The 27,538-nt window shown below is 43.4% G+C and overlaps 1 protein-coding gene across 3 annotated transcripts in view; it reads right to left on the bottom strand.

Annotated features, from left to right (window-relative positions):
• Positions 1-27,538, bottom strand: part of AFG1L (AFG1 like ATPase) — a 135,545-nt gene that overhangs the window by 81,944 nt on the left and 26,063 nt on the right. For all 3 annotated transcript variants that reach the window (XM_075126624.1, XM_048844860.2, XM_075126625.1), the window contains 2 exons: positions 5,585-5,636; positions 4,358-4,459 (listed from right to left, as the gene is read on the bottom strand). In XM_075126624.1, coding sequence (XP_074982725.1) covers positions 4,358-4,459; positions 5,585-5,636 — 154 coding nt within the window. The remainder of the gene's footprint in view (positions 1-4,357; positions 4,460-5,584; positions 5,637-27,538) is intronic.

Here is a 27,538-nt window from a genome sequence, read left to right as displayed (position 1 = left end):
TCATCACCGAATTTGGATTGCACCACCATTAGAGAGAGGTGAGTACCTGAGGCGGTATCGTGAGGAGCCTATCCAAGCGGTGTCTGGCTGAGGAATAGACTGACAACAGTCATATTTGAAGGGGCCTCAGTCGCAATCTTGTGTGCCGAACTAGGAGTCTGAGACAGACCCAAGATCCCTTCTGACCTAAATAACTATGAATCTATTTGGTGAGCGGGTGCGCAGTGACTTGGGCAATCAGATCTGACATTGCTCTGAACCTGGCTTGTGGGAAGAATGCTCTGGCTTGGGTAGAGTCGACGACTGCTCCGATGAACTCTATCCTCTGAACAGGGACCAATGTTGATTTTTGTTCATTTATCAACAGGCCCAGGGCGTGACAAGTGGCTCATAGCACCTCCATACTGTGCTGCACCTGCCCTTTGGAGCGGCCCTTGATGAGCCAGTCATCCAGATAGAGATTGATTTGGACCCCCCCCACCCGACACCTGAGGTAAGCTGCGACTACTGCCATGCACTTTGTAAACACTCTTGATGCTGTCGCTATGCCGAACAGGAGCGCTGTGAACTGGTAATGTGCCTGACTGACAACAAACCATAGAAATCTCTTCTGTCCGGGAAATATTGAGATGTGAAAGTAAACATCTTTTAGGTCAAGGGCAGTATACCAATCTCAGGATCCAGTGAGGGGATGATGGAGGCCAGGGAGACCATGAGGAACTTCACCTTCTTGAGATATTTCTTGAGGTCTCAAGTCCAGGATGGAGCATAGGCCCCCTTTGACCTTCAGAATGAGAAAATATCAGGAGTAAAGATATTTCCCTCTTCGTTCTGCGGGAACTTCCTCCACGGCCCCCAGCCGCAGAAGGGCTTGCACCTCCTGGGCGAGCAGTTGCTTGTGAGAAGGGTCCCTGAAAAGAGACAGGGAAGGGAGGGTGGGAAAGAACAAAATTGGAGGGTATACCCCGATGCCACTGTATTGAGGACCCAGCAGTCCGTAGTTATGGCGGTCCAAGCGGGGAGTAAAGGTAACAAACAGTGGGAAAATAAAGGGTGAGACAGATCCTGGTTGCAGGCTGGGAGTTTGCTCTCGAGTGTCCCCTCAAAATGATTGCCTGGTTTTGGGATGGGCATGGGTCAAGCCTGAATGAGCCCCTGCTGTAGGCTGTTGGCCTTGGTGACACCTATATCTGATGTCTCTCTCCGTTCTGATCCAGGGCTTGAATCCCTTGCAGATATGGCACTTTTCACAAATGTGGGACTCACCCAGACACTTCAGACAACTAAGATGTGGATTGCTGATTGGCATGGACTTCTTACAGCAGGGCTTGAAGCCCGGGGAGCCGGGCATTCCCTGTTCTTGGGCAAAGTCCCTTGGGGGACTATGAATAACTAAGTACGCTAACACTATTAGGAACTGATGACTATCTACAACTATTTACACAATAAAAGTTCAAAGAGAAAGAGAAACCACTTGCCAGAGCAGGGTGGGCAAACTTTTTGGCCCGAGAGCCACATCTGGGTATGGAAATTGTATGGCAGGCCATGAATGCTCATGAAGTTGGGGTTGGGAGGAGGTGAGGGCTTCGGATGGAGGTGCAGGCTCTGGGTTGGGGCTGGGGATGAGGGATTTGGGGTGTAGGAGGGTGCTCCAGGCTAGGAAGGAGGGGTTTGGTGGGCGGGAGGGGGATCAGGGCTGGGGCAGGGGCACGAGGGGCGGGGGTAGGGCTCTGGCTGGGGCCGTGGGCGCTGGGATGGGGCCAGAAATGAGGGTTTCAGGGTGCGGGAGGGGACTCCGGGCTGGGGGTGCAGGCTCTGGGATGAGTCTGGGGATGAGGGGTTTGAGGTGGAGGAGGGTGCTCCAGGCTGGGATCGAGGGGTTTGGATGGAGGGAGGGGGCAGGGGTGGGGCAGGGTGGGGGACTCAGGGGTGCAGGCTCCGGTCGGTACTTACCTCAAGCAGCTCCCGGAAGCAGCAGCACGTCCCCCCTCCGGGTCCTACACAAAGGCGCGGCCAGGTGACTCAGCACACTGCCCCATCCACAGGCACCGCCCCTGCAGCTCCCAGCCATTGAGAGCTGCAGGGGCGGCGCTTTGGGTGGGGGCAGCGCGTGGAGCCCCCTGGCTGCCCCTAAACATAGGAACCGGAGAAAGGACATGCTGCTGCTTCCGGGAGCCACACAGAGCTATGGCAGGCACGCATGGAGTGGCCACCAACCCCGCTCCCGGGTTGGAGTGTGGGAGCGGGACAAGCCCCAGACCCTGCTCTCCAGCGGGAGCTCAAGGGCCACATTAAATCGGCTGAAGGGCCGGATGTGGCCCATGGGCCGTAGTCTGCCCATCCCTGTGCTATATCAAGGGGAGCGTTCCAGCACTGTCACTGGCAATAAGAAGGAACTGAGGGAGGAAGGGGGCTGGCAGCGCTCCTTATACTGGTGCATATGCACGCCACTCCAGAGAGCACCAGAGCTGGTCCCCTACAGATACCACTGAGGAAAAAACTTCCGGCACCAGTGCACGTGGCGAGCACACACACCTACAATGGAATGGACATAAGCACTCACTCAAAGAAGAAGAATTAGATAAGTTAATGGCAGATAGGTCCATCAGTGACTATTAGCCAAGATGGTCAGGGACATAACCCCATGCTTAGGTGTCCCTAAACCTCCAAGTGCAGAAGCTGGGACTGGATGACAGGGATGGGTCATTCTAAATTGCTCTTTCTGTTCATTCCTTCTGAAGCATCTGGTTCCGGCCACTGTCAGAGACAGGATGCTGGGCTATATGGACAATTTGTCTGACCCAGTATATCTGTTCTTATTATGTTAAATACCCAATCTGATCTTTGCAACATAAAAGGTACATTGGCTAGAAAAATGTCCACTCAGAGGGTGGGAAAGGAAAGAGGAAAAATGAGGGTGGCAATGAATGAAATAACATGATTCTTTAGTAAGGCATACACAGATCTTGACAGATTTTTTTTAATTAGGTCATCTCGTCCACCTTCCTGAAATTTTGCAAAATCGCTTTAGTTATTCTTAAGTTGTTCCTAGCAGACATATAGCTAGTATAGCCCTAAATAACTCAAGTAATGGCAATTACATAACCCTTTGCAGAAGCTTTTTTCACTGCTACCTGTTCTTAGAGCTCAAGTTCTCACTGAGAATAACGGATTCCTGTCCTCTCCTAACATTCCTTTTCATATGTGTAAAGTTATGTTTCCTGGACATGGAAGATATCCCAACCCCTAACCCTTCCTCATCTTATTTTCCAAACTTAACTTTGTTTGTTTTCTTTCTTAAATCGTTGTACCCTCAACTGAACACAGATGCCAAATAAGTATCAAATAATTTAACTGTAGCTTTTACATAAACTATACCTTTGGGACACCATCACATTATTTATCTCAGTCAATATAAAATTCACTATTAGCATATAACTTCTTCCAAATGGAGTGTAAGTTAATTGATAAATTATGGGTGTTTAGTTAAGGGGTAAATTAATCTTGAATATACATCTGATTTCACATACATCTCACACTACATTATCTTTTGAGTGGATATTCCTATTAATATTGGATATTGTAGCTATTAATAGCTATACTGGAATAACAGAAGATTCTAACAATGCTTATAAAATGTATTTTTGATTACTTATGTAAAAGAAAGTGAAATTGGCTCATATGCTAAGAAGAATAAACCAGGGTTGCTTTATAGATCAGAGGTTCTCAAGCTGTGGTCCATGGACCATCAGTGGTCTGCGAGCTCCATTCAGGTGCTCTGTGGATAGTTCCCTCTAAGGTGTGCACCTGGGTGGCTGCACACAAGAGAATGAAGAGCCACCCGTCTAGTTAGTGGAGCCGCGCGGGGGGGGGGGGGGGGGCGGATTTGGGATGTGCAGGGCTGCGGCAGCCAGAGAAAGAAGCAACTTTCCGCAGCTCCAGGGCTGCGGCGAGATGGCCCTTCTTCCCAGCCTCAGCTCAGGGGCTGCCGTGTTGGGGGAGAGAGGGAGAGACCCCACCTCCTTTCCAGCCCCAGCTCGGGGGCTGCCGTGTTGGGGGAGAGAGAGCACATCCATTGCATTAGAAAGGTAAGACTACTGATATTAAAATATGAGTTGTGTGCTTTTACTTGTCGAACAAAAAAGTTAATTGTTAAGTTTTTTTTATATAGCGCTTTTATCCAAAGCGCTTTACAATAGTTAGCTAATGGTACAAACAACATTTAGAAAGATCATTAAGTGGTCCGCCGAGACCCTCAGCAATTTTCAAGTGGTCCACAAAAAAGAAGTTTGAGAACCACTGTTATAGATTATACACTCAATGAGACTCATGTAAATGTCAGAGTATTTGCACTTACTTTTGTGTACATCTAGCATGAAACCATGAAAATGGACTCTCTTTTTCTTCTCTACTTCTATATGAGAATAAAACATGTCCATCACCATTGTCTTTCCTGTGCCTTCAAATAAAAAACAAATAGACTCAACAGGTAGTTAATTTAAAAACAGTATGTACTGATTACAGTAATGATTGTTCATTAGCTTTGAACTAATGAAACTACACTCTTCAGCTGAACAGTAAAAAGCTTGCTTGTTTGGGAAGAGAGATTATATTTTATGTTAAAAGAGCTAGGAGGAAAGTTGTATTTCACTTTATCAAGGACAAATTCTGAAAAAATAAAGTATAACATTTGGAGCCAACAAGTGGCCCTATTGTCTCCATCTGAAATATTCCAAATATTTTCTTATTCTGAGTCAAGGCATTTTCATGGTACATTGACATGACTAGAATAAAATCTTCATCTCTCTGCCTCCTTCTTCTTACTTTACACATGTTGTTAAATATTGGTTATTTAGGAAATAACATGTCACAAACAGAAATACATTAATGCACGCCACTCCATATACAGCAACTGGATCTATACTTAATACCATTCCATATTCTAAAAGAAACAAGTATGAAAAGTTAATTAAAATAGTAACTTGTTATACAAAAAATAAAAAACCTTTGACATTAAAGGCTACATTAGAACTTGAGTAAGTCCTCTGTAGAAGGGCATGCCTGTCCTGTAGCATCCCCTGCTGGTCAAGTGTGGCCCTGCCTCAGTTTCCCCTACTCTCAGCATCCCTTAAGAATTCCACACAGTCCAAAAGTTATAAGACAAAATACCTATCCTGGGGTTCTACTTTATTAAGTTAAAATAAACTTAAAATAAAGTCTCTTTTTCCCAGACTCCAAGTAAAGTCTCCCTGGGCTTTTTTCTCTTCCCTCAGGTTCAGAGGGTGGCAAAGCCATCCTTTCTTGGGGTTATGTTTCTGGGCTCTCAACAGCTACCCCAACAGCTTTCTTCAGGAACCCTTCTAGCACCTTTTCCCTGCCTTTCCGGGCTGAGAGAGATTCATGGGTAGCAGTCCTTCCCTTGTTGCTACCTTCCCCTTTGTAAGGGCCAGATTCCTTCCCTTAAACCCAGGTAGGCAGCAGGCAATCAGTCACAGGTGCACTGGATCCTGCTCCCTCTTAAATGGAAACTCTGTGAAACCCTCATTTAGCCAAAACTTCCAATGAAATCTTTACTGAAACTTACCTACATCTCCATAGATGTAAAGACCTTTCGGAGGTTTGCTTTTTGCAAAGAGCTGCAAAAAAGAGAAGGATCACTTTATATAAACACGGTGTGTAATTAATGTGAGCCTATTGTTGAGGGAATGAAATCAGGTGGCTGGATTTAATTAACTAAGTAGGGCTACCATAAAAAATATTATAAATAAAACAGTTACTAACCTTTCTATAACTGTTGTTCGAGATGTGTTGCACATGTCCATTCCACTGTAGGTGTTTGCGCGCTCCAATGCATAATTGTTGGAGAGTTTTTACCTTTAGTAATGCCCTCAATTTCCCTTCTCTCCTGACCAATGTAATAGCTACTAAAAATGCTATCTTCATTGAAAGGTGCAACAGAGAGCAGGTCTGTAGAGGTTCAAAGGGGGGGAATCCATCAGTTTTGTTATGACTAGATTCAGGCTCCATGGTGGAAGAGAGCTCTGTATGTGTGGAAATGGTCTGCCCAAACCCTTTAAAAATCTTACTGCGATCAGGTTGGAAAAAAGGGAGTGATTATCCACAGGAAGGGGAAATGCCAATATAGCTGCTAGGTATACCCTGATTGAGCTAATTGCCAATCCTTGATTATTCAAACACAAAAAAGATATTCTTGCTTCTATTCAGAATGTGTTGGACAAGGGGAGACCCCTTTTAGCCTCGACCAGGTGAAAAACTTATTTTACTTCTCAAGGTAAGTTGACCTCATTGATGGTTTTCTACTAGTCAGCACTACCTCCTGCACCTTTCCAGAGCTGGACTCATTTGCCAACGTTAACCCTGAAGTCTCCAGGGCCTGAAAGCTGGGATGGAGGAGGCGTCCGTGATTCTCCAAAAATAGGTCTGCATGAAGTGTGAGTAACAGTGGGGACTGATTGAGAGGTCCAAGAGCTGTGAAAACCAGTACTGACGGGGCCACGCTGGGGCAATCAGTATAAGACAGGCCTTGTCCTGCTTGCCTGGTAGACAACTCTGGGCAAAAGAGGGATTGGCAGAAAAGTGTACTGCAGATCTTCTGACCACAGCAGTAGAAAAGCATCGGTCAACAAACCTGGGTTGTGTCCTGCCCCCCAGAGCTAAAAAAATAACCTTGCTATGACTGGGTAAAGGGACCACTCATGGTGATCAACCTTGCTCAGTCGATCTGCCATTATATTCTGAGTCCCTGGGACATGAGCTACTTTCAGAAGTATAGTTACTGATACACAAGTCCCAGAGCCAGATTGCTTCCTGATAGAATAGTGAGGATCGGGCTCCTTCCTGCTTGTTTACATAAAACATGGTAGTCATATTGTCAGTCAGCAACAATATGCCGCTTCCTACTTGGATGTGAGAAAGGAACGCCATGCAAGCTAAACGGCTAGCACCCTGGATCAACTTCTTATCAATCAGGGAATGGTACCAAGACCCTTAACCTCTGGAGGAATGGTGCTACCACCACCATACACTTTGGAGCCGCCAAGAGACCAAAGGGGCGGACTGTGAACTGATAAAGGTTTCCACTGACAAAGAATCTCAGAATTTTTCTGTGGCTCTGATGAACTGCCATGTGAAAGTAGGCATCCTTTACGTCAAAGGCAGTGTACCTGTCCCCCTGGCTCCAGAGAAGAAATAATAGAAGCTAGATTGACCATCCGGAATTTCGATTATTTTTAGGAACTTGTTTAGCTGCCTTAGATCTAAAATAGGTGTGAGACCCCTTTTACCTTCGGGATCAGGAAGGATGAACCTCCTCTATAGCTCTTACAAGATGAAGTGATTATATCTCTTGGAGTAATACTGTCTCTTGGGAGGGGTCCCTGAAGAGAGATGGGGAAGGGCAGGGAAGGGGGTTAGAGGCAGAAATAAAATGGAATGTATATCTCACTGCCACCATGCTTAGAACTCACCAATCTGTTGGGATGTGGGCCCAAGCACAACAGAAGTGGGACAGGCAGTTTGAAAAAGCTGGAAAAGAAAAAGATGGCACTCTTGTATGTGGTGGACTGCTCTCAATCCACCCATCAAAATGAGCTCTTGGAAGATGCTGCTGCCAGCCTCGCTGAACTGGTGGCTGTAGAAGCAGAGGCAGTGGTGGTCATCGTTTGTAACCTCTGCTCCTTCTCCTTGGTAGGACTTGGGGTCAAGGGGCAAATCCCTGAAAACACTGGAACTGAGAAGAATGAAACCCCTTCCACCTCTTTGCTGGGGTGTTAACTTCACAGAGTCTCATCTGTCTTTTCTGTGAAGGACAATGGTGCTTCATAAGGTAGGTCCTGGACTGTATGTTACACATCTGGAAAGAGGCCAGAAGAGTGTAACCAGAACGATAGCATCATGATAGCAGAGGTCAGGTGGTGCACTGCAGAATTTGCTGCATTGAGACCTGCCTGCAGAGTTGTTCCGGCAACAAACGTTCCCTCCACTATGAGAGGCTGGAACTCTTGTTTCACCTCATCTGGAAGTTTGTCTTTGAACTTCAAAGCATATAGATTCATAGATATTAAGGTCAGAAGGGACCATTATGATCATCTAGTCTGACCTCCTGCACAACGCAGGCCACAGAATCTCACCCACCCACTCCTGCGAAAAACGTCTCACCTATGTCTGAGCTATTGAAGTCCTCAAATTGTGGTTTAAAGACTTCAAGGAGCACAGAATCCTCCAGCAAGTGATCCATGGCCCATGCTACAGAAGAAGGCGAAAAACCTCCAGGGCCACTTCCAATCTGCCCTGGAGGAAAATTCCTTTCCCACCCCAAATATGGCGATCAGCTAAACCCTGAGCATATGGACAAGATTCACCAGCCAGATACCCAGGAAAGAATTCTCTGTAGTAACTCAGATCCCACTCCATCTAACATCCCATCACAGGATGAAATCGTAGTGCCTCAGCAAAGCTTGCTGGTTTGCAGGATGAAGCTGTAATTCACCTGTGGAATAAAGCTTCCTTCCAAATAAGTTCAGCTTCTTGTCCTCTTTATTTTTTGGCATTGGTGCCCTATCTTTCTTTTACACTGGCTGCTGCCACTACAAGGGAGCCTGGAGGAGGATGGTTACATAGGTGTGCGAACCCCTGGAAGGGGACATAATACCATCTCTCCCCTCTTTTTGCAGTTGGAGGCAGGGAAGTGAGTCTGCCAGAGTGCTTAGGTAGGATCTAAGATAGTTTTACTGATACATGAGGCTATTCTAGCCAGAGCTGCAGATGTCAGAATGTCCACCAGTTTGTGGGATTTTTCCTGGATGTCCTCTGGGTGGATATCAAGGGTGATAGCCATCCTCCTCAACAACTCCAGATGAGCCTTAAAATCATCAGGAGATGAAGAAATAGGCTCTACCACAATTGGCTTATCAGGGGATGAGAACGAGGCTGCCAATGGTACCGGAGGCTGATCCAGTTCCTGCTCCTTTTGCAGCTGTTCGTGAGAGGGATCCTGACTGCTTGGTGCTGGGCTTGGTACCAACACTATGGTGTTTGAGGTGTTAATGCTCCTGATGCCCAGAAGTTGGAGCCAGCTGATGTGGCCATGGGGATACTCTTGATTGAGAGAGGAAGCCCCATGGTTCCAAAAGGGCCACTGGTGCAGCCTGGTCCCCAACTATGCATAGCCCAAAGGTCACAGCTGGAACTGAGGCTGAAACCAGGGCAGGCAGGTGACATATCCCCTCGGATGGGACCGGCTAGGAGTTTGATGAAGAAGAAGCTTCTTGTTAGTATGTTGGTGCCGTACCCATCAATACTAGTGAAGAAGGCTGACTCTGAAGAAAGGGGAGCCAAGGAGATCATCTGTGGCTTTCCCCTCGAACAGGGGTGGGTGAAGCTTTTGGCCCAAGGGCCACATCTGGGAATAGAAATTGTATGGTGGGCCATGAATCTTCAGAAAATTGGGGCTGAGGTGTGGGATGTGTGGGCTCCAGGGTGAGGCCAGAAATGAGGAGTTCAGGGTGTGGGAAGAAGCTCAGGGCTGGGGTGGGGGTGTGGGGTGCAGCGGGGGGGAGGTGAGGGCTCCGGCTGGGGGTGCAGGCTCTGGGGTGGGTCTGGGGTGCAGGAGGGTGCTCCGGGCTGGGATCAAGGGGTTTGGAGGGTGGGAGGGGGATCAGGGCTGGGGCAGGGAGTTGGGGCACGGGGAGAGGCTCAGGGGTGCAGGCGCTGGGTGGCACTTACCTCCATCTTTAAAAAAGGGAAGGAGGATCCTGGGAACTACAGGCCAGTCAGCCTCACCTCAGTCCCTGGAAAAATCATGGAGCAGGTCCTCAAGGAATCAATTCTGAAGCACTTAGAGGAGAGGAAAGTGATCAGGAACAGTCAGCATGGATTCACTAAGGGAAAGTCATGCCTGACTAAACTAATTGCCTTCTATGACGAGATAACTGGCTCTGTGGATGAGAGGAAAGCAGTGGACATGTTGTTCCTTGACTTTAGCAAAGCTTTTGACACAGTCTCCCACAGTATTCTTGCCAGCAAGTTAAAGAAGTATGGGCTGGATGAATGGACTATACGGTGGATAGAAAGTTGGCTAGATTGTCGGGCTCAACGGATAGTGATCAATGGCTCCATGTCCAGTTAGCAGCCAGTATCAAGTGGAGTGCCCCAAGGTTCAGTTCTGGGGCCGGTTTTGTTCAGTATCTTCGTTAATGATCTGGAGGATGGTATGGATTGCACCCTCAGCAAGTTTGCAGATGACCCTAAACTGGGAGGAGAGGTAGATACGCTGGAGGGTAGGGCTAGGATACAGAGGGACCTAGACAAATTAGAGGATTGGGCCAAAAGAAATCTTATGAGGATCAACAAGGTCAAGTGCAGAGTCCTGCACTTAGGACGGAAGAATCCCATGCACCGCTACAGACTAGGGACCGAATGGCTAGGCAGCAGTTGTGCAGAAAAGGACCTAAGGGTTACAGTGGACGAGAAGCTGGATATGAGTCAGTGTGCCCTTGTTGGCAAGAAGGCCAAAGACATTTTGGGATGTATAAGTAGGGGTATTGCCAGCAGATCGAGGGACGTTATCGTTCCCCTCTATTTGACATTGGTGAGGCCTCATCTGGAGTACTGTGTCCAGTTTTGGGCCCCACACTACAAGAAGGATGTGGAAAAATTGGAAAACATCCAGTGGAGGGCAACAAAAATGATTAGGGGACTGGAACACATGACTTATGAGGAGAGGCTGAGGGAACTGGGATTGTTTAGTCTGAGGAAGAATGAGGGGGGATTTTATAGCGGCTTTCAACTACCTGAAAGGGGGTTCCAAAGAGGATGGATCTAGACTGTTCTCAGTGGTAGCAGATGACAGAACAAGGAGTAATGGTCTCAAGTTGCAGTGGGGGAGGTTTAGGTTGGATATTAGGAAAAACTTTTTCACTAGGAGGGTGGTGAAACACTGGAATGCGTTACCTAGGGAGGTGGTGGAATCTCCTTCCTTAGAAGTTTTTAAGGTCAGGCTTGACAAAGCCCTGGCTGGGATGATTTATTTGGGGATTGGTCCTGCTTTGAGCAGGGGGTTGGACTAGATGACCTCCCGAGGTCCCTTCCAACCCTGATATTCTATGATTCTATGATTCAAGCGGCTCCCGGAAGCAGCAGCATGTCCCTTCTCTGGCTCCTATGCGGAGGTATGGCCAGGTGGCTCTGCATGCTACCCTGTCTGCAGGCACTGCCCCTGCAGCTCCCATTGGCTGCGGTTCCCGGCTAATGGGAGCTGTGGGGGCGGCGTTTGAGGTGGGGGCAGCGTGCAGAGCGGAGCCCCCTGGCTGCTCCTACGTGTAGGAGCTGGAGGGGGGCCATGCCACTGCTTCCAGGAACCACGTGGAGCAGCCTCTGACCCTGCTCCCCAGCTGGAGCGGGGTCATTCCGCTGCTTCTGGGAGCTGCGTGGAGCAGCCCCCAACCCTGCGCCCCAGCTGGAGCACTGGAGTGGGGCAAGCCCCAGACCCCACTCCCCAGCGGGAGCCGAGGGCCAGTTTAAAACGGCTGGTGGGCTGGATCCGGCCTGTGGGCCATGGTTTACCCACCCCTGCCCTAGATGGTACCAGCTCAATTGGGACCCAGGTGCAGAGATGAAGGTGTTCAAGGTGGTACCTTGGGTGCCAGTGCTGAATGAGTCTCTTTAACTGATGGTGACCGTGGCACTGAGAGGTTTAACAACTCTCTTGCAGCCTCAAACACCTTAGGAGAAGAGGGTATCAGTGGCATCTCAGCGCTTTATGCCTGTGTGGTGTGTGAGAGACTGCAGAGGCTGCCCCAATGGGTAAAAACAAGGGTAAAAACTCTCACATCTGCACACTGCTGTGCACAAACATCTACAGTGGAATGGACATGTTCAATCACTCAAAGAACCACCTTGCTAAATTACTAACTCAGAAGTTTTTAACCAATCTAATATTACAACAATATGTGGGTTGTGCAAAGGGGAAAAAGAGGAAAAATATGTACAATTTTATTTAGAACTATTTAAAACAATCATATCTCTAGGAATGCTTACAGTATTTAACACCACACATCCAAACTCCACAATTAAACTTTTCCCAATCCACCATCAAAACAGACTCTCTCATCATCCACTAAACCCTTTGACCACATAGCCCAGCAAGAACTCGGGAAAATAGATTTTGTTATATAAACCAGTATCACAATATTTGCAAATACATACTGTAGATTACCAGAAATGTTTAGGATGTGAAGTTTCTTGGCTTTAAAAAGGAGGTAGGGTTGCGTGGAGGATATTCTTAGTCTCCATCCTTTCTACCTAGAGCTTTTGAGCAAAAGTTATCTCTGGTTTAAGCTTCATTCAAGACAACAGAGTTACAGTAGGGACAAGTCTGTCTTTTTAGGTCTAAAAGTGTTTCACTTCAAAACATGTATTTTACTAACTCACAGTTTATCTAATAGTAAGTTGCATTTATCTTGAATGAATATTGCTGAAGTGTTTTCAGCCTGAGTGGCTGTTACTTGAGACATACCTGTTGTATTTGAAAGTTTGTTTTCTAAGTTACACTTAATAAAGGCATTCCTACTTGGAAATATTTCCATGTAGATGATTTTGCTAAGCAGTTTGCATTTATCTTAAGATTCACAATTCACTTCCATTTTTCAAGTAACTGAACAGAAACATTTACAAGTGTATACATAATTCCAAACAGAAATCAGTTTCTAAAGTAGAGAACTGAATAAAAGTCTGATCAGCTTATGAGACTGGACTGACATCCACTACAATATTTTGCAAGGGTACTTGTTTGGTTATTTTAAATGCTGCAATTTCACAAAGCAATAAAAGCTAAGCAAGAACAGAGGAAAATTAAAATTACAACCCTGTGGTCTCATTTGGATTTGTGTAATTGCTAAACAACTTGAATCTGGAGCACATTTCAAAACACAGTGCTACATTAAAGAAACAGTAGCTTCTGTAGCAAAAACATTCATTAATGGGCATACAAAAACATAATACATGATCAAAAACAGCAAGATGCAAGTCTCAGAATAACATGCCTTTTTAGTACCAATATCCTCAACAAATATGCAAGTCTGACTATAATGGAACCACTTATAGTTTTAATTTAGAGAGCTATATTAATAGAAATGCCCCAAAATTTTATTAATTTAATCTGTAGTTGAAACAAGGTTTCAGATGTTCGGAACAGTTCCGCTAATAGATTCCAAGGCCAGAAGGGACTCCTGTAACCATCTAGTCTGATCTCCTGGGTAACACAGGTCATAGAACTTCCCCACAATAATTCCTAGAGCACATCTTTTAGGAAAACATCCAATCTTGATTTAAAAATTACCAGTGATGGAGAATTCACCACCACCCTTGGTAAGTTGTTCCGGTGGTTAATTACTCCTACTGTTAAAAAATTATGCCTTATTAAGAGTCTGAATTTATCTAGCTTCATCTTCCAGCCATTGGATCATGTTATACTTTTCTGATAGATTGAAGAGTCCATTATTAAATGTTTGTTCCCCGTGTAGATAATTACCGACTGTAATTAAGGGACCCCTTAACCTTCTCTTTGTTACATTAAATAAATAGGTTTCAGAGTAGCAGCCGTGGTAGTCTCTAAGGTGCCACAAGTACTCCTTTTCTTTTTATTAAATAAATAGAGTTCCTTGAGTCTATCATCATAGGACATGTTTTCCAATCCTTTAATCATTTTCCTGGGTCTTCTCTGAATTCTCTTGAATTTACCAATATCCTCCTGGAATTATAAACACCAGAACTGAACACAGTATTCCAGCGGCGGTTGCACCAGTGCACAATACAGAGCTAAAATAACCTCTCTACTCCAGTTTATGCATCCAAGGATTGCATTAGCCTTTTTGTCCACAGCATCGTATGGGAGCTCACGTTCAGCTGATTATCCACCATGACCCCCAAATCTTTTTCAGAATCACTGCTTCTCAGAATAGAGTCCCCCGTTGTGACAATATGGTCTACATTCTTTGCTCCAAGATGTATACAATTACATTTATTCATATTAAAACACATATTGTTAGCCTGCGCCCAGTTTACCAAGCAATCCAGATTGCTCTGTATCAATGATGTGTCCTCTTCATTATTTACCACTCCCCCTGCAAACCTTTTTAGCAAGGTTTTCTTCCAGGTCATTAGTAAAAATGTTAAATAGACGTAGGGCCAACAACCAGTCCCTGCCGTACCCCAATAGAAAACCCATTTGATGATGATCCCCCTTTACAAATACATTTTGAGACCTATCATTTAGCCAGTTTGTAATCCATTTAGCATGTGCTATATTAATTTTATATCTTTATGTTCTTTTAATCAAGTACCAAGTAAAATACCTTATGAAAGTCTAAGTATATTACATCAACACTATTACCTTTAACAACCAAAACCTGTAATAGAACTGACGGCAACTGTTTGCTTGGGCTTTGAACATATAGCAAGATAATTTAATTGATGACTTTTTCCTGTGTGCATTTGTGCATTTTTTAAAAAAAAGCTTTCTCTCAATATAGTTGCAGAATCTCAGAGTTGTACAGCTAAGGAACAACAACAAAACCAAAAAGGATATTTGTATGAAAATATAGATCTACAAATTTCTTTTTGAAAATAAAAGGATTTCTCTAGAGTAAATTTAGGATTATTGACCGCACACCTGGTCATTTTTCATTTTTTATGAGGCATAAGATGTAATACTTATTAGTAAATAGAAAAAGTCTGCATTTTTAAAAAACTCAGGTTCCACAACTTAAAAAAAACAAACTAACTCTCTCTCCCACAAACACATACAAATAAAAATCAGGAAATGCAAATAGGTCAAAGCAAAAGTGAGGGTGTTGTTGCACAAATGTTTCCATTCTAAATGGTCTGTCTGAGTTGCTTGTAACTTCCTTGAATTTCAACCTTTTGGACAGATACTTCTGTTTGATTCTCACTCCAGGAGTTATCATCTCTGGAAAGTCTGAGAAAAAAAACTGTTTTGGGTCAAAGGAAGGAAGCATAATTGCTTGGACTCTCAGAACATCCAAGATTAACTTTTGAGGATGAAAGCAGAATTTGTCTTCACAAAAATTTATGACTGGTGAATGAAGTATCCCTCCGCAATTCTGCTACTGAAGTGGTCTGAATGGATGTTCAGTGAGAGCTTCTGAAGATGTAGTTAGTCCCAGGAAAGGGCCCTACATACTTGGAGGAATTCTAGTGGTTTAGGGATCTTTTCACATGTAAGTGAAACGATGTTCTGTTTTATTTGATGTTGCCAGGAGAGAAGACACTGTAGTCACCTTTAGGATAGCTCATTTTGAAGACAGGTGGAAATTATAAGAATGTAAGAATGGCCATACTGGATTAGACCAATGGTCCATCTAGCCCAGTATCTTGTCTGTGAGAGTGGCCAGTGCCAGACACTTCAGAGGGAATGAACAGAACAAGGCAATTTTGAATTATACATCCTGTCATCCAGTCCCAGCTTCTGGCAGTTGAAGGTTTAGGGACACCCATAGCATAGGGTTACATCTCTGATCATCTTGGCCTATAGCCATTGATGGATCTATCACTTATCTAATTATTTTTGAACCCAGTTATACTTTTAAATGCTTTTAAATTTTAGCATATGGTTTACTTGGGATTCCTAAAAGTGTCGATTTTTAAAAAAATTGAATCTCCTCCAAATTAAAAGAATAACTTGATTAATAGATTTCCAGAACTGCCAAGCCTAAACATTCAAACACGATGAGTCAGGCATCCAAAATCATGAGATCATGGTTTGTATCAGGGCTCTGAATCACCGCAGCATAACATTTAAGGCACCCAATGATGCAATACAGATGTTGACTGAACACTTTACTGGGCTGAATAAACCCCAGAGCATCACAGCATCCAACTGCTGAAACAACCAGGCCAGCACCATGCATACAGAGAGGAACTACATACTCTCCACCCTGGAGCAGAAAAGAAATATTGGATCTCCTGGACCTGTGGGGGATAAGAGGCTATACAAGCACAGCTATGGACCAGCTGTAGAAAATGTACATCTAACAGACAGATTGCATGGCAGTTGCAGGCAAAGGGATACAATGGGAATCAGTAGCAGTGCTGTGTGAAAGCGAAGGACCTTCACCAGGGATACCATAAGGTGAGGGTAGATAACAAGAAATGTGGTGCTACCTTGTAGATCTGCCACTTTTACAACAAACTGCATGCCCTACTTGGCAGGGACCCCGGCAGCGCTCCGTGTACAACTGCGGACACTTCATAGGAAGCTGAGGCAGAAACCCCTGTGGTGGACAGTGAGGAGGGAAGAGCACGTGACATGACAGAGGACTCAAACCATGCCACAAGCTCTTTGAGACTGTGAAGTCAAGCCAGTCCACCACACAAACACATAGGAGCCCAGTGATAAGGGGGAAGGAACCTTGGGAAGGTTTGTTCAGGAATTATTCCTTGTATTAATTTTTCCCCTTGCTGTTGCTCAAAACCTGATCTCTCACCTTCTTCCTCCCTCCCACTGCCCTTCTTCACCATTTAAAAAATGGCACCCGTCCCATCCTGAATTTTAGAGAACAAAGGCATTTACTTTTGATTGATTATTGATAAAGTGTTAGAAAATATAGTGCTAGAGAATACATTCTAAAAAATAGTATGGCAGTCAGGTCACACAATCCATGCCACATCAGTGGCCTGTGCTCAGGTGGAGATAGGTAGAAGAAACAGAGGTAGAATCCATATCTGTTTTTCAATATTTTGGCTTCTTGGGTTAGGCTGAGAGGCCCAAGCAGAGAACTTTGTTTATCTTAATAGGGATGTCCCTTTTGTCCTGTTGAGAGTTCTCAGTGAAACTTTAATGGAGATACTCTGTGACCCTCTCCTGAACATTGCTAGGGATGGCAGCCTTGTTTCTTTCCCCACCATAGAAGGCTTTCTCCCATGCCACTCTGTGATGAGCTCAGATGGCATCATTGCAATAGGCTAGCAGCATATGTGCCTGGATGGCTTCAGGACGACAGTAGCAGCTGGTTCTCTGTGCCTTTATCATCCTCAGGAAAAAGATGTTAACAAAAGTGACCGCTGCCGGTGAAAATATTGCCTATATTCACTGCTTTTCCCCCATACCCACAGGCGCCTAGTTTTTAAAGCTTACATGCAACAGAAGCCCACCCTCTTCTCCCCAGAAGGCTATGCCACAATGGTTTAAGCTGAAGAGTGGTTCTGTACCCAGCCTCCCCAAAGCAAAAGTGACCATTAGCATTTGTTAAAAATATTTATGGGAATAATGCAAGGGAGTTTTGAGACTTATCTTTCCCTTTTCTATTGGGACTGCAAATCTAACAGTGTATCTGTTTGTTGTAATCATCAGCCTCCTGCATGGTGGCCTTGAGAGGTTCCCTCCTCCACACCTGCTGAAAGTCTGACTCCGATGAGGAGGAGAAAGAAGAGCACTCAGGAGGATATGTTTGGCAAGCGCCTCCAATCCTCTGTGGCCTCGGCCCATGAAAATAGGGCTTGTAGAGCCACGAACACATAGAAGGTATGAGAATGGAGGGTTCAGTTGCCGCAGAAGAGGGAAAAGGACTGAGAGGCACATCAGGAAATCCACCAGGATATAATGGGTCTGCTCAGGTAACAAACACAAATGTTGTAGAGCACCATTGACTTACATGCTCACAGAATACTGACTCCACAGATTTTTCAGTCCCTGGAGAACTCTTTGGTCAGTGGTCCCTACATCCCACAACACAACAGATGGCATCACGGTGTGCACCCATACCCCTACTATGCCACACTGGGGGGAAAGCAAGGAGAACCACAGTTACACATATAGAGACCTGTGGAAACTACGCTATCAGACAATACTTGTTGCATTCCATTTTGGACTGCGGGTTTAAAGTTTGGTTAACCCTGTTACACTTTTGCTAGACTGTTTTTACTGAGTTTTTTGCACATTACTTTTGTTGGCTGTTGGTTTGCAATTTTTGAAAACTCTGCATATCTTTATTATTATAGGCAATAAACAACCCATATTCATAAGTTTAAACAAAGCATTACAGATATTATAATAATGTACACCAAGCATTACTGAATTCATAGTGACACACAATCCCTTCCCCCCTCCCCATTTTAAGTAATTTACACTAAGCATTACAGATTCAAAAATGGGAGAGACAGTAACCCATTCCTGAACACTGTTTCATAAAATGTTCAGACAATTCTACTGTGCCTGACTGCCAAAATGGTCTTTTAAGCCTCCCTCAGCGATACAGCTCCGTGGTGAGCTCTTCTAATAGTTCATGTGTCTGATTGTTCAAATTCAGCAGACAGCTGATCCACCTCACTCCACCACCACAGGATAACTTTTCTCCCTTCACTTCACAGACATTGTGCAATAAACAACATGCAGCAATAACAATGCCTCGCTGAAATCCAATCTAGTGGGCAAACATCTCCAATGACTCCTCAATCTACCAAAAGCACATTCAACTGTCATTCCACTGAGCCAGTCCCTGAATCTTTCCTTGGTGCTGTAGAGGTGGCCAGTGTATGGCTTCATGAGCCAGGGGAAGGCTGAGTCACCCAGAATCACTATTGGCATTTCAACATCCCCAATTTGAATGCACTGGTTGGGGATGAATGTCCCTGTTTGCAACTTTTTGAAAACTCTTGTTTTCTTAAAGATGCGAGCATCATGAATCTTCCCCAATATCAGTGAAGTGTCCTGTCCTTGCATAACCATTGAAAAGTAACCCTTTCTGTTAATATACTCAGTGGTGACATGGGCTAGTGCCAGAACAGGGATACGTGTGCTGTGTATTGCCCTACTGCAGTTCGGGAAACCCACTGCTGCAAAACCATCCAGTATTTCATGCATGTTACCAACAGTCACAATTCTGTGTAGCAGGAGATGATTAATGGCCTTGCACATTTCTATGATGATGGCCCCACACTGTGGATTTTCCAACCCCAAAATGATTGTCCACTGACCAATTTGGTGTTGCAAGTTTCCAGAGTGTGATCGCTACGCACTTCTCCACTGCCAGTGAAGCTCTCATTTTGGCATCCTAGCACAAGACAGCTGGGGCAAGCTCAGCACACCCCTTCAGGAGCACAGGTTTTTGCACCCGAAATTTCTGAAGCCACCACTCATCATCCCACACCTGTTTTATGATGAAATCCCATTAATCAGTGCTTGTTTCTTAGGTGGCAAAAGTGGTGATACACCGTGAGGAGCTGCTTTGTGAATGCCTGTAAGCAACCAGGCTTTTTTTCCCCCACCATGTCCAATCAGCATGGAGTTATTGAGCCCAAACATCTCTGCATCTTCCTCATTACACTCCCAGTTGTAGTAGTATTTATTCAAGCTCTGCAAACAGGAGAATCATGCATCTTGTACTAGCAGCTGTCATGAGAATTCTGCTGAGCTGTGTAGAGTCCATGCTTCTGCTAGAGAGATAAGAGAAACCTAAAATGGCATGCAGGATTGTGGGAGATTTAAAAAACTGTTCCAGTACTATGGGACGGAACAGGTGTCACAGTTCAGAGCAACTGCATCTGTATTTCCCTAGTGGTCCACCAAGGGAACCCAGGCTCAGGCTTCTGGCTCCCCAGCTGTTGCCGTTTTTGGGTGGAAACCCAAGTCTCTCTCCCTCCCGACTGGTCTATTTCCAGGCTGAACAGTTCCCTGCCTTCATTGTTTTATGCCCAGTATACAACAGTTGGCCCAAGCAAGCCTGCTTTGCTTCTTCCCTTCAGAGATGACACATGGTATAACTGCCAACATTTGTAAGTTACCACACACCACTGCCTATGAAAGCCTATTTTATTAGTTAGGTAAAAACACTGCAGACAAAACATTAAAAACAATAAAGTAACTTACATGCATGGTAATAAGCTTACTCGAGATCACCCCAACTATCTTTGGCAGCTGAATCATTCAAACCCCAAAAAGGGGTCTCATTTGTGGTCGTTAGTTCATAACAGCCCTAGCTCAAAACTAGGACATCATGAAAATTTAGTCCCTCTGTTATACAGTTTGGAGATCTTAGAACTGGAGATTTCTGGAGCAGGTAATCAATAGACAATCAGTTTCTTTCCTCAGGGTGTAGCTTCAAAGGGAGGGATTCAATGAGAGTCATTTGCATTCTCCTCACCCCAAGTAATTCCCAGGAAATCCATTTCAAACACATTGTCCCAAAAAGTCCTTTGAAATACCACACATCTCCCAGAGATTGCATGAATCTTGTCTTCCTGGTAAAGGAAATTTCATACAATCCCACAACAGTAAATATTATAGAATCATAGAATATCAGGGTTGGAAGGGACCTCAGGAGGTCATCTAGTCCAACCCCCCACTCAAAGCAGGACCAATCCCCAATTTTTGCCCCAGATACCTAAATGGCCCCCTCAGGGATTGAACTCACAATCCTGGGTTTAACAGGCCAATGCTCAAACCACTGAGCTATCCCTCTCCCCCCTAAACATTGCATTTTTAATACAATTGACCCCAAGCTATTAAATGCAATTCAATAAGATTTAACTCAATCTTATAAGTTTTGCTCAATATATTGCAGGATACTGTCATATTTGTCACACTAGGCATTATTGGATGAAGAAAGTGGCATGACAGAAACTCAATCTCTACTTCCAGAAATCCCTGGGTGAACTGGAGGCATCCCAGGAATTAAGGTGGATGGTGGCTTTGGGCACACTGGGATACCGATCTGTTGTGCACTGCATTTTATGTCAGTGCAACCATTCACAGTGAGGACACACACTGCTTAGGCAAGCACCCAAGTATGCACATGTATGAGCGACATGTTACAGTTGGCAGCTATTCAGCAACATAATTTATGTTGACCAAACTTTGTACTGTAATGTAGACATGGCCATAAACTGTCAGATGGAAGTAGAGTAAACTGGAATCATAGTGCAGTGCTGCAGCAAGCCAGCAGAGAGTGTCTGAATTCAAAGGAGAAAGGACAGAAAGTAAAAAGAAATTTGAATTTTGATGGAGTGAGCAGATGTAAACCAACAAGTAGTATCCAGACCAAGGGATTGCTAATGAAAGAGAAACACTGTGGAGAGCCGTGGAGAGTTATTGTAGTTAGCTTATTCCATTCTTCAATTTTAGGAAGATTTTACACATACACTCCATACGTTTACCAAAAAGGCAGTTCAAATAGTAGGATTTTTTCACACTGCTCTGCAACCAGATCTCCTGATGAATATGGACTGACTTGGAATGGATCTTTAGAGTCCTTCTGGTCCTCTTTTATGGATATTAACCACTTATCATAGAATCATAGATTATCAGAGTTGGAAGGGACCTCAGGAGGTCGCCTAGTCCAACCCCCTGCTCAAAGCAGGACCAATCCCCAAATCACTTCATGGGGCTTTGAGTCGTAAAGGAGGCAGGGAAAACAAGGTAAAGTAGTGACTGCACTCAGATGTCTAGTAAAGATACTTAAGTCCACCTCTCCCTCAGACAAAATAGATTCTTGGACAGCTTTGTTTTTGCAGTGGCATCATTTAAAGATAACTAACACTTAATACCTACAAAAGCAAAGAGGTTAAGGCATACCACAAAAGCTGACTTGCACAAGGAATGGTCAAAAATCCACTATATCAATACGCTCCCAATAACCTTCCCAAGAGATGCAATCAGTACATTACCATACAGTCTTAACTATTTCCTTCTTTAAACCCTGTCACATCCAGCCCTGTGATAGACTGCTAACTCCTACTCCTCTGCAATATCCATAAAATACACCATGCTTATGATACCACATAATGCATAGAATCACTGGAACAGGCACATAGTGCGGGATACATATTTTTCTTTTCCTTTTTTATTTAAGTTGCTTTGCAAAAGTTTTGAAAATTGTTTTATATTCTTTAAAATATTAATTTTTCCAAAGGAGAGGCAGAATTTCAAACTATGTTCCCATACCAAATTAAGTTAATTTTGTTCTCTACTACTGAGATCCTTTTTATCCTATTTTTAAAAAGTAATTTGTGTCTCTCACAGCGTGTTCTACGCTGGTTCAGACTGGATTTTTTTCTATTCCTTTTTTAATGTCTCTTTGATTAATCACTATTCTTTCCCAAGTGGTAATATGGTCAGAATATTTCATTTCAGTCTGAGAACTCTCCATTATTTCTTGAGTATTTTTAAAAGGGTCTGACAATTTTTTCTGTCTTGGATACTACAGTATGATAGGTGCCTTAGAAATACCTAACTGCCAATTTTAAACGTATTTGGATCATAATGTATTTGCCAATATGAAATTAGTCTAAATATCCAAAATTCCAGATGCAATTCTCTATATTTATCAGATTAGATTAATACAGGCAGTATCAAGTTAAAACATATTAGAGAATATTCCTTATTTAAGAGCAGATCAGTCTCTTTCTCATCCTCTTTTCAGAGCTCCTTTTGGTTGCAGCTATATTTGAAGATATTTTCAAGGTCCTGAATCACATTTACTATTGTTCATACCCTATTTCAAAACATGACCTCACTTAGAGTTGAGCTTATTTCGAGTAATTAATATAGTTGCTCAACAACACTTAAAATGCCTCAGTTGGTGTTTATTCTGAAAACCTGGAGATCTGAAACATTTTTACAAACTCTTGTGGCCTTGAGCCTCAGATATTTTCAGATCCTCTGAACTGAACATACACAAGGTCATTCCTTAATAAAATTAAAGTCATTGTTTAAAATTTGAGGCTAATAATTTTGAAAATTTATTTTATTTGCATCAATAGACTTCATAGCTTTTTTTTTAAACTCGAGTTCATTTTGAACTAATCCAAAAAAAGCATCTTGAAGTACCAGCAAATTTATATCTATATTTTCATAATGGAAATGTTGTTTCAATCATAGATAATAATAAGGTTTAATAATAAATCTTATGTTTGTCATATTTTAGTGAATAAAGCTATTTGAACCACAGGCAACCATTACATTAAATATACAAAAAAAATCAAAACCCAAAGTGTGTTGTGCTTAGTACAGTTCATATCTTCAAGAAGCTCGCAAGTTATCTGCACTGCGGAAATGGGGCCAGATTATTCCCTGATTTCTAATGGTATTAAACCTGGAGTAAGTCCATGATTTCATGAGGTACTCCAGATTTCCGCTGCTAGAAGTGAGGGAAGAAGTCAGACCATGAAATAAAGTGACGTTGCTCAGACTAAATGCAATTGTACTATCAACTATTTGTGCCTGTTTCTCTCCTCATCCTCTTCACCACCATTCCTCATATACATTATCTCAAAAAATGACAGAATCAAAGACAATGATTCCAGCTGGACAGCTGCATATAATTACTTCTTTTAAAAGAACTAGTATTTATCACTCTGAACAGAAAGCATTTCTTGATAAAAGTAGATCATTTCAGGTTTCTAAGAACATCCGTAAAAACTAAAAAGCTGAACTACATATAAGCACCCTACAACTCCTACTAAATAAAAATCCTTTTGTATATAAAAATATTTTAGCTAATTGCAAAAAGCATCTCTGTAATCTAAAATACACCAATCTGTTCAATTTAATTCCATAACCAATCCTAATTTAAGTATCTCAACCAATAAAAAAAAACAAAAAAAGAAGTCCAGATTTTAGCATAAAAATAACTGAATACCCCTGCCGAGGTTTACCTTGATCTGTTAATGTGTCAACACTACAAATGATCTTTTCTTCACTAGAATTTTACCTCATGTTAGTTACTGCATGTTAGCTAATTGATGGTAAGAACACACCTTTGTTCCTTGTGAAGATGAACCTTTGAAGACAGGATCATACTCATTAATTACTGGCACAAAACTTGGCTCCACGCAGTCATGAGTTTTCCAGAGTTATGATACACAAATGATTCCAATCAGACAAGCTGTTCTAACTCACACTATATAATAAACCCAGATGGAATGACCACGACAGAACACCCGACCGACTCCTGCTGTGAGAAATAACGGAAAAACTGAAAACCGAACAGCCCCCGTTCCCGCCTAACCTTTTACTTTTTCCTAACACTGAGTGAACCTGCAACAGCATTTCAAATCCTGTGCTAAATACACATAGCAGAACAAACACACATTGCCTGCAAGTACCTTGCTACAAACAGAGATATTATCATAAGAATTGAAATAAATCTGTGACACCACCTGCAACCTAGGCTTGTGCCCCTTTGGCTGTCTAATACCAGTGGAGAATGCCTTGGCCCTCAGCTAACAGTAACAGTCAATGCCTCTTTCTGAGACAACACTGAAACAGGTGGTAGTCCCAGTGTCAAGAAACACTAGATGCCAGTGACCTCACCATTGACTATTCAGTGTTGAAATTCTTATTCCTGGGCAAGATTTTAATCAAGACTATGACAGTAAACTAAATGTAGCAACACCGGGCTTCCATTGGTATTCAAACCCCAATCAACCTGGCTTACGCCCAGGTCATGTAACTGAAACAGCACCATTTACACTGTGCCACAAGTACTCCTTTTCTTTTTGTTTCACCTCTGCCATTGCTGAAGAAAAAGGTGGTACTATGTGATCTACACTGCCATCTGACATGGATCATGAGGTACTGCTGCCCAGGTACACGTGCTGGCAAGAGTCAACAGAATCACACGAAGCTCATTATACTCATTCTTTTCAAACAGATCCAAAGGAGTTAGGATAAGCAGCTACTGCTCCTGACCAAGAATTTTTGGTGTGTGGAGTCCCACAGAACTCAGTCTTCTCACTACTCTTATTTAATATTTCTATACCACGTTAGAGAAACATTTTGTGATGAAACAAGTTGCAACATGAATGATATGCCAGTGACACACAGCTCTATTTACCTTTTTCATCCAGTGCAGACGGCATTCCCTCCCAGATATCAAAATGAATGAAGGAGACAGAAGCCTGAATTTGGAACAAATGGCTCAACTGGAACAAGACTGAAGCGAGGCTAACTAAAAGTGTTTTAAAGAACCAGTGAACACCAGGGTCTCACTCTGCATCAGGGACATCTTATCACATTAAGAAAATGTGTCATCATGGGGTCCTACTGGAATCAACATTGTCACTGAATAATAAAGTACCAGATGCTGTCACAGGCACCATTTCCAACTAAATGACAACTACAATCATTCCTCTCATACAACAGCTCTACCACAGTATTTTGTGCACCTGTCACCTCAAGGCTAGACTACTGTAGCTCAACCAGAAGCTTTATAAAATGTTCAAAAAGAAGCTATAACTGTGCAGTCTCCTAAGCAGGATGAGCCAAACACAGCATATCACTTTTGTTCTCTGCAACACATATCTGCTCCCCCATTCACTACAATACCCACTTAAAGATTCTTGTACTGAAGCCCTTAAAAGTCATCTACATTAACAGCTGCAATCATTCAGCATAGTCTAATTAACATAATTAGGTATAAACTCCAGGAGACAGAGGTAAAGCTCCTTCAACAAGACAAGAGGTTCAAAACTCTGGAACAACTACCCAATGGAGATCAGAGTCCTAACATTCCTATCCTCAGGTCATACTGTAAGATTCAACTCTTTTTCCCCAAAGAACCACAGCAGAAGATAGCCTGGCAGAGTGCTCAAGAGGAGGGAAGATAACTGTCTGCCCTTCTGGACAGTTATGACTTTTTATATATATAATTCTCTGACCAAATGTTGAGGAAAGTAACTGAAAGGTAAAGAGCTCTTGGAAATGAGCTTACCTCCTCTGGCTTAACAGATTTTTGCTTCTTTAAACCCCACACATGCAACTATTCTGCAAATGGGAGTTATGTCAGCTCTAGAAATGACAAACTGTCTAATGTCCCTAGAAATTGTGTGTGTTTGGAAAACACTGAGGAAAACTGATCCCAAAGATCATCCTCACAAAAGTTTGTGATTTTGTTTCCTTTAACTTAAACAGAACTTGAAAGTTTAGGTGAAGGAAGGTGAATGTGTACGCAGTCCCACATGGCCAGGGTTTTTATTTTATTAAAAGATACTTGATACATCTTCAGTTCATGCAGGATATCTTCAATGTTGTTTGTCAGCTGATTGTCTGCTTTTGAGGTTGTAAGGCTGAGCCATTTGCCTCTCCATTCTGATCAATAAAAAAAAAAGTTAGCAAGCCAATATCAAGAAGGCCTGTTAGCAAGGGAAGACGACAGAGAATCTGAAATTTCAGCTGTGGTCCAACAAGAAGTAATTTTCCTCTGCTTACTGGCTACATCAGGATGCCTAGAATACTCTCAGAACATGTTCAGTGTATATTGTGTTAGCTCTCCTTCGCAGATACACTCAGGAAAACATGTCCCATACATCACAACTGGACTGTAAGGACTCAGACACTGTGTGATGGTGGTAGAGAACGTATAAGCAGATGTTTCATGACTATATTCCCCCCTCTAACCAGGATTAGCCTATCTAGCCGTGGAACACACTAGGGCTACAAAGCTCCTGTGGGCCAGCAGCTAAAGATGTTATTTTTTACAGGATTAACTCCTTAAAATTGCAATCAATTCCATGATTATTATTAAATCAAAATCACTGTGTGTAGGCTTATCGTTGTATGTCAAAATAATACCTTAAGCCTTTAAGGGTACATCTATACTCCAATTAGACACCTATGGCTTGCCTGTGCCTGCTGACCCAGGCTCGAGCTAAGGGGCTGTTTTATTGCTACAGCCTGATCTCTGGGACCCTCACAGCTCCAGCCTGAGCCCAAACATTTACACCACAATTAAACAGCCCCTTAGCCTGAGCCGCAGGATTTTAATTGCAGTGTAGACATACCCTAAGTATGACCTTACAGCAAAGATCAAGTGCATCATTCATCTCTGACTTTACATGCAAAAAGTGTTCTATGAAGAGAAAAGAAAAATAACATCTGCCAGCGATGATAGAGTGTATTTTCCAGTAGGTTTTACCATGCTAAGGTGTCAGGCTGCCAACCAGGAAGGGAACAGTTGTCTTCCTTCTTGAGGGTTGGGTGCTAGCTAAATTGAGGAGGCAAACGGGCCACTGACAGCATAGCCAGCGAGTGGCTGAAGAAATGGCTAAAACAACACAAATAAATGGGCCCCAGTTTCTTGCATGTCCCTTGATCTATTCTACAGCGGCAGCATGGAGTTTGATCAATGAGAGGCTGCTAAGAATCTCAGGGGCTACAAAAAGACTTGCCCTCTCAGTGTGTACCTACAACTGTAGGACACTGATAAGGGATGACTCGATCAACCATTTAATGGAGGAGAAGGCAAGGCCAGCCTGCAAAGTCTTTGGTCTCTGCGAAACATGATGAAGAAAGGAGATGAAAGCGAAGTGAAGAAATAGAAGCGCCATCATATTGGGAAAAGGAGAAGGCGCGAGAACTGTTGGACGAATCGATTTTATTGTCAACAAGGAATGGTCTTCAAAAATGATCTCCTGCAAGTTCAAGTCATCACACATCGGAATGCTACACCTCCAACTGAACAAGAACAGCACCCTCAAGATTATCCAGATCTATGCTCCCACAAGC

Source organism: Caretta caretta, chromosome 3 (assembly GCF_965140235.1).
Source record: "Caretta caretta isolate rCarCar2 chromosome 3, rCarCar1.hap1, whole genome shotgun sequence".
Taxonomy (NCBI): domain Eukaryota; kingdom Metazoa; phylum Chordata; order Testudines; family Cheloniidae; genus Caretta; species Caretta caretta.
Note: the sequence above shows the minus strand (reverse complement) of the source record. Positions and strands in the feature narration are given on the sequence as shown.